This window comes from Sceloporus occidentalis, unplaced genomic scaffold, assembly GCF_023333645.1.
Source record: "Sceloporus occidentalis isolate IW3139 unplaced genomic scaffold, rSceOcc1.0.p SCAF_2, whole genome shotgun sequence".
Classification (NCBI taxonomy): domain Eukaryota; kingdom Metazoa; phylum Chordata; class Lepidosauria; order Squamata; family Phrynosomatidae; genus Sceloporus; species Sceloporus occidentalis.
The window spans coordinates 163,402,941-163,418,032 of NW_028316982.1; the positions used below are offsets into that span (position 1 = coordinate 163,402,941).

The 15,092-nt window shown below is 49.2% G+C and overlaps 1 protein-coding gene across 1 annotated transcript; it reads left to right on the top strand.

Annotated features, from left to right (window-relative positions):
- The first annotated feature begins 289 nt into the window (after positions 1–289).
- On the top strand, positions 290–2,081 carry LOC149319208 (transcription factor SOX-1-like). Its single transcript, XM_089507991.1, has one exon. The coding sequence runs from the start codon at positions 763–765 to the stop codon at positions 2,047–2,049; it is 1,287 nt and encodes a 428-aa protein (XP_089364117.1). The 5' UTR covers positions 290–762; the 3' UTR covers positions 2,050–2,081.
- Positions 2,082–15,092: the final 13,011 nt, after the last annotated feature.

A 15,092-nucleotide genomic window follows, 5' to 3' on the forward strand; every position in this document is an offset into this window, starting at 1 on the left:
AGCGTCGAGCACACACACACACACACCCGCTTTCGTCCCACCTCTTCCGCGCCAAAGTGGAGCAGCCAGACTTTTCCCCCCTTCCGCTCTCTCTCTTCTGTTCTCTTCTCTCCCTCTCCCTCCTCTCCTCCTTCTCTCTCTCTTTTCTCTCACCCCCACCCTTCTCCTCGCCGCCTTTCCTTCTCCACCTCTCTCTCCCCCTCTCTCTCTTGCACCTGTTTGAGTCGCTTTAGAATCCGGCTCCCCTCCAGACCCCGAGCCGCGTTTCCACGGAGCAGGAGGAGGAGGAGGAGGAGGAGGAGGAGGGAGCAGGGGGGAAAGGCAACAGAAGCAAAAGTTTGGGCGCCTGAGGAGATTTCCCGCGCGCGGGAGGAAGAGGAGGAGGAGGAAGAAGAAGAAGAAGAAGAGGAGGAGGAAGGGCTCTCTCTCTCTCTCTCTCTCTCTCTCTCTCGCCCAGCTTTTCCAGGCGGCATTCGGTGTGACTCTCTCTCTCTCTCTCTCTCTCTCTCTTCCACCTTGTGCGGGACTCTCTCCATCCACCTGAAGCCAGCCTTCACCTTCAGGAGCGCCGCGGAGAACTCCTCGAGAGAAGAGCTGACTTCTCTCCGTCGTTGTCGTCTGGTGCTTCTCCTTCCCGGTTCCTGCCTGGAGGGCTGCTGGCGGCGTGTCCCCCTCCGCCCTCCTCCTCCCGAAGCCCTGGGCTTTCGCCTTATGTTTTGACTCGGCGGTGGAGCCCGGTGGCCCCCCGGAGCAGCTGCGCCCATGTATAGCATGATGATGGAGACGGACCTCCACTCCCCCGGAGGGGCCCCGGTGGCCACCAGCCTCTCGGGCCAAGCCGGAGCCGGAGGAGGGGGAGGCGGCGGAGGCGGAGGGGGAGGCGGCGGAGGCGGCGGCGGCCCGAAGGCCAACCAGGACCGGGTCAAGCGCCCGATGAACGCCTTCATGGTGTGGTCGCGGGGCCAGCGCCGGAAGATGGCCCAGGAGAACCCCAAGATGCACAACTCGGAGATCTCCAAGCGCCTGGGCGCCGAGTGGAAGGTCATGTCCGAGGCCGAGAAGCGGCCCTTCATCGACGAGGCCAAGCGCCTGCGGGCGCTGCACATGAAGGAGCACCCGGATTATAAATACCGGCCCCGGAGGAAGACCAAGACCCTGCTCAAGAAGGACAAGTACTCCTTGGCCGGGGGGCTCCTGGGGCCCGGAGGCATCGGAGGCGGAGGAGGCGGCGGAGGCGGCGGAGGAGGAGGCCCTCCGGTGGGGATGGGGGTCGGGGTCAGCCCCGGCGGCGTGGGACAGCGCTTGGAGAGCCCCGGAGGAGGCGGCGGCGGCGGCGGCAACGGAGGCGGCGGCGGAGGCGGCTACCCGCACATGAACGGCTGGGCCAACGGGGCTTACCCGGGGTCGGTGGCGGCGGCGGCGGCGGCGGCGGCGATGATGCAGGAGGCCCAGCTCGCCTACAGCCAGCACCCGGGCGGCGGCGGCGGAGGAGGCGGCGGGCACCCCCACTCCCACCACCCGCACCACCCCCACAACCCCCAGCCCATGCACCGCTACGACATGGGCGCCCTCCAGTACAGCCCCCTCTCCAACGCCCAGGGGGGCTACATGGCCGCCTCGCCCTCGGCCTACGGGGGGCTCTCCGCCGCCGCTGCCGCCGCCGCCGCCGCCGCCTCCTACGGGGCCGCTGCCCACCACAGCCCCCACCACCAGAACTCCTCCTCGGCAGCCGCGGCGGCGGCGGCGGCGGCTGCTGCGGCGGCGGCGGCCTCCTCGGGGGCGCTGGGGGCGCTGGGGTCCCTGGTCAAGTCCGAGCCCAGCGTCAGCCCGCCCGTCTCCTCGGCCCACTCGCGGGGGCCTTGCCCCGGGGACCTCCGGGAGATGATCAGTATGTACTTGCCCGGCAGCGAAGGAGGGGACCCCGCGGCGGTGGCGGCGGCGGCGGCGGCGGCGGCGGCCGCGGCCCAGAGCCGCCTCCACGGTTTGCCCCAACATTACCAAGGGGCTGGCACGGGGGTCAACGGCACCGTGCCCCTGACTCACATCTGAGGGGGATCCGAGGGACGCAGGGAGGCTGGGGAGGACTCCGCTCCCGCTCCGTCTCCCTCTCCACCAGAAGAAGGAGAGCAATCTTTTGTTGACCTTGTAATAATCAGAATAACAATAATAACCACCCGGAGTGTCCTCCTCCTCCCGATCACCAATATCCAGAGGAGGAGGAGGAGGAGGAGGAGAGACAGTCACCCAGTCCGGCTCCAAAGGCACCCCCCGGCTCCCAAGGACTAGTCTCCCAACTTAGAGGGGGAATGAATTGATCCTCCCCGACTTTCATTTCTTCCCCCCCTCTTTCCGTTGTCGTTGCGTTTCAGACCAGCCATCTGTGTTTAAAACAAAAAACTGAGGGTTTCGGGGGAATATATATGATGATGATGATGATTAATAATAACTTTTTTTTGTACAGTATTTATCATTCGCCCATTTTGCTTAAAAAACAGGTGGGGAGGACATAAAAGGGAGAGAGAGAGAGAATGGGGAAAGGAGGAAGAAATATGACAATAATTAATCATTGTTCAGAGATGTTTAGGCGATGCCAACTTTTCTGCCACATGGAAGCATTCACTGCTCACCGTTTGGGCCGTTTCTTGTGAAGACTTTTCCCTTTTCATTTTTAAATTGCCTAATTCAAGTAAACCTAGCGGGGCAACGTACTTCTTTATTACACATTACCAATTTTGCAAATCCAAAATTACTTTAATACTTTATTTTTTTGGTAGTTCTTATGACGCGGGTTTTTTTGTTTTTGTTTTTGTTTATTTATAACGCTTTTTTTGCGGTCAGCAACAATACTCTGGATTTTTGTAAAAGTTTATTATGTCTGCATTCCCCCCCCCTTTTTGTTAACTTTTTGTATTTTTTTTCTTGTACATGCATTGTGGAATAATTTTAATTAATTTTAGGCGTTACAAGGGAATTCAGAAATGTGTATATAGTTTACTAAAAAGCATCTCCGCCGAAAAGGACGACAAATAAAAAAAAATCTAAAGATGAGCTCCATTCTGAGTTAAATCAATTTCCAAGTGGACCCTGGAAACAGTGGATCCAAAACGTACTAATAATTCATGGCATGCCTTAAAACTAGAAAGATTATTCTAATGTATAATTATAATGGGAACAACAGAGAGAAGAAGAACAGAACGAAAAAAACGACAGAAAAAAAAATCAATTCCAGCTTGGGTTTTAGAATTCTCACAGTTCCTATTTAAAAACAAACAAACAAACAAACAAGGAAGGGAAGAAAGTTTTTTTTTAAAAAATGGTGTAGTTTTTGGATATTATTTTAATATCTGTTGAGTATTGTTAAGGAAGGCGCTCTATTAAAATACTTTCCATAGTATTTATTGTTTATTTTGTTTATTGCTATAACTGCCCTGCCTAAACACGGGTGGAGGTTTTGACACGTTAAGTTTTTGGTCTCCCCCCAAGTGCAGGGATTTTAAATCAGTTGCAACAAAATACTCTCTGCCACATCTTTTCCCTAAGGACAGATCTAATGCCGCCATCAAGGGCCTCATCGCATCTCGGCAGAGGCCATTATGATGATGGACAGGGATGGGGTTTAAGCGCAACGGAAACCAGGTGGGTTTTTAAAACAAAAGCAAAACAACCCGTAAAAGACGTTTGGTCTCTTGTCCCAACTTCGCTGTTGTCTTTAATGGGAGATCGAGGGACCCTGTTTCGGAGCAAGAGGTCTGGGAGGCTTAAATCAGTGCGTTTATTTGCAGGGATGCCTTGATGTTGTTGAATACTAAGGAATTGAATTTAGGAATCGCTTCCTTCCATTGGTCCTGATGCTAGAAAGTAAATGCTGAGCTTGACTGAAGAGTAAAGGCAAAGTTTTGGTGGGTTTTTCGGGCTATGCGGTGGCCATGTTCTGGAAGAGTTTATTCCTGACGTTTCGCCAGCATCTGTGGCTGCAATCTTCAGAGAGATGGCATTATACATTGGCAGTAACTAAAGATGCCAGCCACGTCAGGAATAAACTCTTCCAGAACATGGCCACATGCCCCGAAGAACCCACAAAAAACCCTATGTATGCCGGCTGTGAAAGCCTTCGACTTGACAGTAAAGGCAAAGTTGAGGCTGCGTTTTTTTCCCACCACGCTTCCAGCTTTTCAAAAAGAAATGAATTAATTAATGAAAGGTCATTCAAAAGTAGGGCTATTAAAAAAAAGAGAGGGGGAGCTTGTGAGGACTGGAAGGGGAACGAGGGTTCAATCCGACGATTAATGGCTTCCCCTATTGTTTGTCTACATCAGTTGCGGAAACGGTTTATCCCGGACTGACCGCCTTTGGGGCCTTGGAAAGTCTCTAGACGACTCCAGAGTAAAACCACTGGCAGATGAGAGAGGCTCCTTCCCTTTTCCAAACGTATAAGCCAGAAGTAAGTCCCTTAACTTTCAGTGGCTCTTCTTATTGCGGAGTGATTGTGGTGTTAAGTGATGGAAGAGGGGGGCTGATTCGAACTTCCTTGGACATGGTTTGAACTCTGCAAGGGGAAACGAGCACAGACCCCTTTCGAGCAGAGGCTTTGGGGAGTGGTTGGAAACCTGTGTTGGGTTGAGCTGGCTTGGTTTCGGAAAAAGAAAAAGGAAATAAAAATATTTCCTTTCCTCTCCTGACTTCCTTTAACAGATTTCCTGTCTCCGCAATGGAAGCCGCGGAGTTTTGCCTTATTCGGAGGACGAGGGTCTTTCTAGTTTTATTGGATCAGGATCCTAAATCGGATCTGGAGAAGAGAAAAGTGCTGCAGCTCAGGAATCTCATAGAGGCCGAGTTTTTTCCGTGTCTGAGGCGGAGGGGAGTCGCACAAAGACCGGCATGCCGGGAATACTTTGAATACACCTGTGCATCCAAGATCAGTGAATATACAGTGTGTGTGTGTGTATGCATATGTATTTGTGTGTGTGTGTATTTGTTGTTGTGTGCCCTCAAGTCGTTTCCGACTTGTGGCGATCCTAAGGCGATATAGAAATATATGGGTACACACACACACACACACACACACACACACACACACAGAGTGCCCCTGTGTATATTCATATGTGTATATATATATGTGTGTGTGTATGTTCATATATATATATATATATATATATATACACACACACATACACATACATATATGAACACATATATACATATTTGTATGTGTGTGTGACCACACACAGGGGCTTTGTGTGTATGTGTGTGTATAAATGCGCAAGTAAGGACACTCTGTGTGTATATGTATATATACCTATAGTGATATATCGATACAGCTGTATTTGAATGCTATTCGATTGACGTGCCAGCAGAGATCTGATGGGCAACAAAGTGGGGAATGTGTAATAAATCATTGAGCCTTTGTGAAAGCCATCTGCCTTTCTCTTCCCAGGGAAATAGTGCTCAGAACTTTTCTGGAGGGAGACGTGGGAGGAGAGAAAAGTTGTAGAGAAGTCCAAATGGACACTACCTTCTGGGTTGCAACAAGTTTGGGGACAAGCATCCTTTCTGGTCATTGTTGCATAACCTTAGTCCCAGGTGGCATATTACCAACATGCTGGTTAATATACTCGTTGAAATAGGCGGCAAAAACTTTCATCTGTTGTTGTTGTTGCTGCTGTTGCTGGGGGCAAAGTTTACCCATGTTAAAGGCGCATTGGCTTCGATGGGAAAGATATGTCCCACTGAAAGGCCTGGGGCCTTGAAGGCTTTCTGCCTTGGTCTGCGTTGGGGCTGGGCAGCCTTTCCTGCAATGGCCTCACTTCGTTTTTGATGGCTTGGCTCCTTTTGAAGAAGTGGATTTCTTGGGTTGGCCTTGCTTTGCTCTCCCTTTTCTCTTCCGGTGGAGACACATAGACCAAATCATAACCTTCATAAAACTTTCACCGAAAGAAAATAAATTATATTTGGTTTTTTGTTTTGTTTTGTTTTGTTTTTTTAAACCGACCGGTGGCCGTAGAGATTTTAAAAATAACCATATAAACGCTTAAATCGTTAGAGGGCTTTGGAAAGTTAAACATAAAATTTGCAGAACTGGATCATGTTGAAAGAAGGGTCTGGATGCGTTTCCTTGGGAGGAGCGGCGCGCGGTTCCCTTTAGACACCTGACTGGCAAGAGGCATTAAAATTAAAAGAGTTTTTAAAAAGTTACCTAGGGGGAAGCTTTAGTGGCGGATTCGGCTTTGGCAGGGACTGGGGGAGCCTTCCCCGCCTATCCCTAAGGGGAGATCAAGTCTGGGGGTGGGCTGAGGGATGGGAAGGGAGGGAGGGAGGGAGGGAGGGAGGGAAGGAAGGAAGGAAGGAAAGCTTTGAGGGAGGTTGGTCACCCGGTCTTAAGAGCCCAACCATAGCCCCGGAGGCCTGATTTCTTCCACCCCACCCCACACCTCCAGGTCAAAGCACTAACCCAGAGGGGAAGGGAAGCAACACTTTAAGCCCCAGAGACACCAAGTGTCTCTAATCGGTTGATCTGGACTGGAGGGGGCGGGTGTTGGAGGACAGTCGAGAGCGCGTTTTCAGTGGGACGAAGGGGGCCTGGCCCTCTCCAAGGACCAGGGCTCAAGCCTACTCCCCAGCATCCCCGCCCCTGGCCCAATAATCCCCCTTTCTTTCGCGAGGGAGAGAAGAGGGAGGCCTGGGAGGACATGGGCCACTGCCTCTCTCTCCCCCTTAAGCTCTCCTCTTCTTAGCCAAGTGACTGGCAGTAAGGGGGGGAGGCCCCTCTGGTCTCTGGACCGTGAAGAGCCCTCCCGTCGGGGGCCTTGCGGGCCGCCAAGCTCGCACAATGGAGAGCCCAGGGATGCCGCTGCTATGGGGGGCAGAAGGCGGGCGGAGGGAAGGCCCTGGAGACCCCTCTAGAAGGAGGGAGGGGAAGGGCCCCGTGTGCCCGCTGTGGGAAGCTGGGGAGCAATCTCCACCTCCCAAGGAGTGGCCAGCTGGGGCCAAGAGTAGGAGCATTTCTATACTGCTTTCAGCACTCTCTCAGCGGTTTCCAATGTTTTTAGCCCCCAACAAGCTCATTTTACCCACCTACGAAAGGATGGAAGGCTCAAGTCAACCTGGAAGCCAGGGCCCTTTCTTCAAGGGGACCTAGACTCCGGGAGGTCGTTGCTTTCTCCTGACACCAGGATTACTTGTGATTTAGTTGGGAGAAAGAGGTCTGCAACAGCAAATAAGTACTATTGTTTTCCTAACTGCTTGCCAAGCCTCCTAAAGACATGTCACCATAATGGTGGATTTTCTCCACTTCCATCTGTTTTACTATTAGCCCAGCCTTCCGGGATTTCCTCTTCCTTCTTTTTCACTCTCTGACAAGTTCTTTATGGTCCCCTAACTTTTTAACCTTCCTCTGCACTATCCCTCATCCTCATCCCAGGTTCCCCCTCCCCTTCCATTCTTTAATCCGTGGGAGGTTCTTCTTTTCACAAAATAATCTTTTCCCGTGTCCTCATTCTTCCCCACTTTCTACCTCAGAAGCGCCTCCTAGAAAAGGAAGGATCTCGGGGGGGGGGGGGAAGCATCTGAGGAAATACACTTAAGTTTAGGAAAGCTCATGCTGCCAACTTATTGCTTTCAGTTAGTCTCAAAGGTGCTCTCTCTCTCTCTCTCTCTCTCTCTCTCGGGAAAAACAGTTCCTTCTTCTCTTCTTAATGCCAGCGAAATCCTGGCAGGGATTCCTAAGAAGAGTGCCGGGAGCCAGTGCAAGCAGTTTCCCTTTCCGTATCCAGAGGTTGTGAGGACCTTTGACAGGATCGCACTCTCAAGAATGTGCTGTTTTCTCCTTGGTCAGCTTCTTCTGCTTCGAAAGCCCTTGCCCTTTTCATAAGAGCCATTCCCGTTATCCATCTCCTTCAAGAACTGCTCTGCCTTAACTTGGGTTTTTCTCAAGCCACTTTCTCCTCCTATCTCTTCCCTCCTTTTGTATCATTTTAAGAACCCCCCCCCACACACGTCATCGGGATAGCAACCCCATTGAAACTACCCCAGGACAAGGGTTGGTTTTAGCTAAATCCTGCCCCATTGCTTTCCAAGGCCCCTGAGTTGCAGTTAACTTTGGCACATCGCCCGCCGTCTTTTCCCATTTCGCTTCGGCTGAATTTTAGGCACCATTTTATATGGCTTTATGTATTTAAAACAAACAAACAAACCCGTCCTCTTGTTTTGAAGGCTTTCTCCCAGTTCGTTAGCCTTCTGGGCATGCATCAACGCTCTGATCCCAGGGTGACCAAATGTCCTCACCGAAAAGGAGGACAAGGCACCGCCAAACTGCAGGATAACTCAGAAAAATGTAGGTAAAAGCTAAAAACACTTCTGTATGCAAATTCATGTTTCTTCCTCATGCTCCGAATGGAGGACCTTTTGGAATTCCTCCCGGAAAGAAGGTTGAAATGAAAGATAGGTCCTGGAAAAGGAGGACCTCTGGCCACCCTGCCTGGTCCTCGGGTTCTCCTCCGGTTCTTCTTAGCCCTTGCAAATTCGGGATTGTTGTCCCCTGCCCTCTCCCAAAACCACGTTCAGTGTCATGTAGTTTCAACGAAGTTTCATTTAAGGGATTCCTCCTTCCCTCTAAGCCAAAAACAACCGTCTTCCTCCAAGCAAACTCCGCATCCCCTGCTTGCTCCCCACCCTTCCCTCTTCTTGGCTGCCTCTCTTAGGAGGCCGTTCCCAGCAGAGTGTCCTCCTTTTCCAGGCCCTGTCCTCTATTTCAAACTTTCTCTCCAAGAGGCATTCCAAAATGTCCTCCATTTGGAGCATGACTAAGAACCATGCATAGACATTTCTAGGAGTGTTTTTAGCCCAGGGTGACCAGGGCTTTTCCAGAACCTCCCTCCGTTTCTACCTTCTGTCCAGAAGGAATGCCAAAATGTCCTCCATATTGAGCATGCATTTATATTTCTGTGAGTGTTTTTAGCTCCAGGTGACCAGGGGTCCTCCTTTTCCAGGACCTTTCTTCCATTTCAACCTTTCTTGTCCAGGAGGAAATTCCAAAATTCCACTTTGAGCATGACTCAGAAGCATGGATTTACATTTCTAGCTTTTCTTTGGTCATGTCCTCCATTCTGCCTTGTGCTCCTTTGGCGTGAGGATATGATATTTAGTTGTTGTCGTTGTCGCTGTCATCATTATATCTATATCCTGGCTTTCCTTCAAAATTGGGACTCGGAGCGGCTTACAATATTTTTTTTAAAGGTCCAATTAAAACATACAATAATAATAATACATGAAAATAGAATTAAATGACTACACTGTCAAGCCTTTCTGGTTCCCATCTTCCTCCTGAAGGGCTCCCTATGGAGGGTGCTTCTCTGGGGGCTTTCCTTTTGGGTGCCACAGGGATCCAGCATCGGGGATCGGGTGGCGGAGGGGAAGGGAAGGGAAAGGAAAGGAGGCGACGAAGCGGAGCGGACCAGAGAGGAAAGTGCCGGGCGGGGGGAGGCCAGTGTGTTTGGAGAGCGCGGGATTAAGGGAGGAGAGGAGCCCTGACCCCGGGATCAGCGCTAGTCAAACCTATTTACAATCACTCGGCAGCAGAAAGAGAAAGAGAAAGAGGAGGAGGAGGAGGAGGAGGAGGAAGGGGGGAAAACCCACGGATGGCTCCGGCTACCGCAAGCGACCTACCAGGCAACAAGTGAAACCAGAGCAGGGTGAGCAGATGTCCTCCTCGCAGCCAATGGAGGGCATTCCGGGGGGGGGGGGATAGCAATAGCAATAGCAAGGACATTTCTACACCGCTTATCAGTGCATTTAAGCTGTTTACAAAGTGTAAGCTAATTGCCCCCAACAATTTGGACCCTCGTTTGAGTGACCTCTGAAGGATGCAAGCCTGAGTTGAGCCTAAGCCCCTGGTTGGTATGGAACTCAACTTGTGAATTCACTTGTGGTTTGAATTCACAAACTTGTGGTTGGTGAGTGAGTGGCTGCAGTGCAGGCATTTAACCACTGCGCTTCCAGGGAGGGCTCTTTGTTGAAAAAGATGGAGGACATGACCAACTGCAAAGCTAAAAACACTCCTATAGAAATGTAAACGCCTGCTTCCTAGAAAGGTAAATGCATGCTTCATGCTGCAAATGGAGGGTGTTTTGGAATTCCCCCTGGACAACGGAGGGCCTCTGATCACCATGAAGTAAAAACGCTCACAGAAATGTAAAACCATACTTCCTGGTCATGCTCCACATGGAGGACCTTTTGGAAATTCCTCCTAGACAGAAAGGTTGAAATGTAAGGCATGGCCTAGAAAAGAAGGACGCCTGGTCACCCTGTAGGAAGGGCTGCAATCGGTGGTGCTAAATAGTAGGGCCCCAGCATTCCCAGTGCCTCAGAGGAGTTGTCGTTCTTTCCCAGCAGCATCCCTGTGGGAAGTATAGATGGAGCTCTTGGAGGGACTGCTCAAGACATTTTGAGGCCTGAGGCCGGGTCATGCAGCAATTGTGTCGCCTCCAGCCAAGATGGATTGGACTCAAGGCCAGGCAGGGTTATTTGAGCACCTGTGACAGAGAATGAGGAGCCAGCCTGGCCTAGTGGCTTGAGTGTTAAATTATGATTCTGGAGACCAGGGTTCGAAAACCTGCTCAGCCACGGAAACCCACTGAGTGACTCTTGGGCAAGTCACACTCTCTCGGCCTCAGAGGGTGGCAATGAAGAAGAAACTGGCTAAGAAAACTGGGGGGGGGGATACATTTGCCTTAGGGTCTCCATAAATCGACTTAAAGACACACAAAACACACAGAGAAAAGGAAACATAACACAGGGTGAAGTATTTGCTGCCATTTCATGGCCATGGTGGGTGGCCGGGAATGAGAGATATTGCCCAAAATGAATGAATTCCCACAGGCGGACTTCAAAGGCTGCATCCTCACTGCAGAAATAATCCCGTTTGAGAATCAATGCTAGGGAATCCTTGGAACTGTAGTTTACTGTGGTAACCAGAGCTCTCTGGCAGAGAAGGCGAAATGTCTCACAAACACTACAGTTCCCAGGATTCCCTAGCATTGAGCCAGGGCAGTTAAAGCGGTCTCAAACTGGATTACTTTTGCAGTGGGTTTTGGACTTTTAACTGCCACGGCTCCATGCTATGGCATTCTGGGAACTGCCATTTGTTGTGGCACTGGAGCCTCCAATTGCCACAGACTTGAAACCTCAGCTATCCTCCTCTTGCTCGCAAACGAAGCTTCTCCACACCTATGTGTGACTTTTTAATTTTAGGATTTTGGTCTCTATAGGAAGAGAAAGGTGGCAACCACACAAATGAAGAATCCCCAAAGGACCTTAAAACTGAGGGAGAGTCACCTTGTTTTAGTCAGAGATAGGAAATAGATCTAAAGACCAGCTGTCCTCACCACAAAGGAGGACGAGGCACAGCACAATGTAGGACCTTCAAGAAAAATGGAGGGGGGCTGGTTAAGACAAATGACCAAACAAAAGCAACCCCCCCCCCACTCCTACAAATGTAAATCCATGCTTCTTAGTCATGCTAAGAATGGAGGACCTTTTGGAATTCCTCCTGGAGAGAAGGTATGAAATGGAGGACAGGTCCTGAAAAAGGAGGACCTTTGGTCAACACGCTCATAGAAATGTAAATGCATGCTTCTTGGTCATGCTCAGAATGGAGGACCTTTTGGACTCCCTCCTGAAGAGAAAGGCTGAAATGGAGGACTGCTGGTCCTCATGGGTGGGAATGGGATGGCTACTGAAGGGTCAGAGGAGAAGGGGGGAGAATGCCAAGCCCCCAAAATGCAAAAACCCAAATGCCCCTTGGAAGTGATTCAGGACATTTCTGACCAATCCTCTTCTGTGGAGCGAGCCCTATTCTTTGGTCCAGGGCCCCGGGAGGGCTGCCATTCATCTGCCTTCCCAGCAAAGGCCACCACCACCTGCAGCCAGGGGACAATGGCGGAGGAGGCTTGCTGAGGCAATTAAGGCCTGCCAGAAGGATGTGCAGCAGCAGCAGCAGCAGAGGAGGCTCTTCCCGCCTTTTCAAGCCCAGCGCTGCTGGCCATTGTTCCTTGGGCCTCGCGGGACGCGGCCTGTCAAGCTCTCAATTGCTGGAAGGGGAAGGAGGAGGAGGAGAAGCTGGGCCTGGCAGCCCTTCTTCCCCTGAACCTCCTCTGGCCAGCCATTTCAGAGAGCTAGCCCTCATGATACACTTCTTGCCTCTGGACCAGTGATGCTAAAATGGCGCCAGGCTTTCCTTCCCCACACACACACTGCTTTCTTAAAACTTAGGGAGTCTACAACGAGCTGCACTGCAGCAATAATCAGGCAGCTTGGCACTGCAGGGATAATAATAATAATAATAATAATAATAATAATAATAATAATAATCCAGTTTGACACCACTTTAACTTGTGTCCTCTCCATGAAGGAGGAGGACCAAAGAGCCAAGGAAAACCAAATGTAGGCCAAGACCAAAGGAAAGATGAAAATATATAGAAATATAAATCCATTGCTTTCTAGGTCATGGTTAAAATGGAGGGCTGAAATGGAGGACGTGTCCTGGAAAAAAAGGAGGATGCCCAGTCATCCTGCTTTGACTTTAACTCACTTTAACTCAATGCTATGGAGTTCTGGGAACTAGTTTTGTCAGACATTTAGCCTTCCCCGTAACAGAGCCCCAGTGTAAAAACAAACCACAGTTCCCAGAATTCCATAGCACTAAGCCATGGCAGTTAAAGTGGTGTCGAACTGCAGCCTTGGACACAGTTTTCATTGCCATGGATCCGTCCAGGGATTTGTATTGTGTTGGGGGTACCAGAGCTCTCTGACAGAGAAGGCTAAATATCTCAAAACAACAACAACAACAACATCTACAAATCCTAGAATCCCATAGCATTGAGCCACAGCAATTAAAACAATGTCAAATGGCATTATTTTCTGCAGTGCAGATTAGACTCTGATCCTTTAAAATGGTGAAGCATTTGCAAATAATTCAGTTGAATTCCCAACTAATTAATCTGAGGTAAAACTGCAATGATAATGGTGGCTGTGTGGCGATGGTAGTTCTTATTAGAGGCTAACATAATTCATTATGGCACAGACTTTTGTACACTGGGTACCACTTCAAATGCAATTCCAGTTGTGCTTCTGTTTTACCAATACACTGCTTGGCACGCCAAGACGCCTCTCTCTTTTTAAACCTTAAGGGTCCCTGCTTAAATGAACATTTCAAGGACGGGGAAGAGGTGGTCATTATGCAGGTAAAATGACTAGCTTGAGGAGAGATACCAGAGAGAAGCCATGGTTAAGGAAATGAGGGTTGTTCTGTGCCAAGAACAGCCAGCCATGATTGATGTTGGCTGATCAAATGGTATCCATGCTACCCCACTTGTACACACAGAGGCAATATTCCTTCCAACATCCCCAGTTTCATCATGAGAGAAAAACCCAGCTCCAGGAGAGAGAACAAGCTGAGATCTTCTGTCTTCTGCTTTGCCATCGATGGGAATGAAACCAAGGCCTAATCTAGGCACATGATGCAACAGCAAGAGATGGTCCATTGGTAAAGTGGTAGAGCAGTGTGGTGTTGAGATTTGGGTGCTGGACAAGAGCACTGGAGACCAGGTTTTGAACCTAGCTGTGAAAACCCTCTGGGCAAGTCACTGTCTCTCAACCTCAGAGGAAGCAATAGCAAACCCCCTCTGAACAAATTCTGCCAAGAAAACCCAGTGATAGGTTTGCCTTCGTGTCAGAAATAACTTGAAAGTGCATTGCTTTAGATTTGGATGGAAATGCTTTTCTTTCCCCCTAAAGTCCAGTTTTTGTTTTGCTTTTAATGGAAGATAATACACAAAAGGGAAGAGGTTCCTCTTTTTCCATCCTTGTTTTCAACTTCCAGGGAACTGGTTTTGTTTTTCACATTCTGTTCAAAACTAAATGACCCACACATATACCAACTTCAGTTTGAAGTGGCACCATCTATTCGGCTGCCCCAGAATTGTGCCACAGTGCCACTTGTTCCCATCTCGTTTTATTGCACCCCATAGCCCAGGGTTAAGCTCCAAGTGAATACCTTTTAAAGATACTTTTTTAGCAGATGGACCGCTCTAGGGCAATAATGCAAAAATCCCACATATGAAAAATTATTAGAAATGATAGAACACATTATTCCGAAGGCCACTGAAAGAAAGAACGGCTTGCTAAAATAATGTGACAATAAAGTGACTATATATTCAAGTTTCAGATGTCACAGATTTAATTCTGCTCAGCATTTCGTTGTTTATTAGGGAACATTTGCCAGCAACCAAACAAGATGAGTATAATTCATAGAAGGATAATTAAGAGCAATTTGTCTGTTTATCATAAGGTCAAAGGATCTCACATGCAGAAATGAGTCACTACAGATGACACTCTTACAACTAGACCTGTGCTCCAGCAAAATATTTATTATTATTATTATTATTATTATTATTATTAATTAATTTCTTTCAAGGATTTATATCCCGCCTTTTTCCCACAGTGGGATTCAAGGCGGGCTACAATAATTTCAAAAGGCAGAAGTAAAAACAGTGATTGCAAAAGTTAAAAAATCATTAAAGATTACAGTATTTGTCTGTAGAGTTGATTCACCCCTTTGGCTGTGCTACCAACAACAAGCATACATGTGTGAACTCATCCTGGTACAACCCTCGGCATGAATTCAGATTGTGAAATGAAACTCCACATATAAATCCAGAGAATGCAAAGGAAGCAAACCCAGGACTCTACATCCTTTTTGGTCTCCACATTTCCACCTTACACTGACCTTCTGCAATGTCTGACCAATGCAGTCCTGGCATGGGAAAGCAGATGAAGAGGAAGGGATAGGGTGCTGATGAAGAGGAAGGGATAGGGTGCTTGGGGAGACCACTACATTGCTTACATTCCAGAAAGCAGCCTGGAAGAGCCATTAAAGAGGTCTTCCTCCCTTTTCCAAATCCTCACAGCTTCAGGATAAATCCTTTTCAGGAGGGGAAGGAGGAAGGTCCGAGCAGAGACCTTGAAACCATGGAGAGGGAGAGTCAGTTTTGTCCCAGAAACATTGGGAAAGGGGAGGAGGTTGCCTGGTGTGATGCCAA

Coding starts and splice junctions, on each gene's coding strand:
- LOC149319208 (XM_089507991.1), top strand. CDS start 763: ATGTATAGCATGATGATGGAGACGGACCTCCACTCCCCCGGAGGGGCC.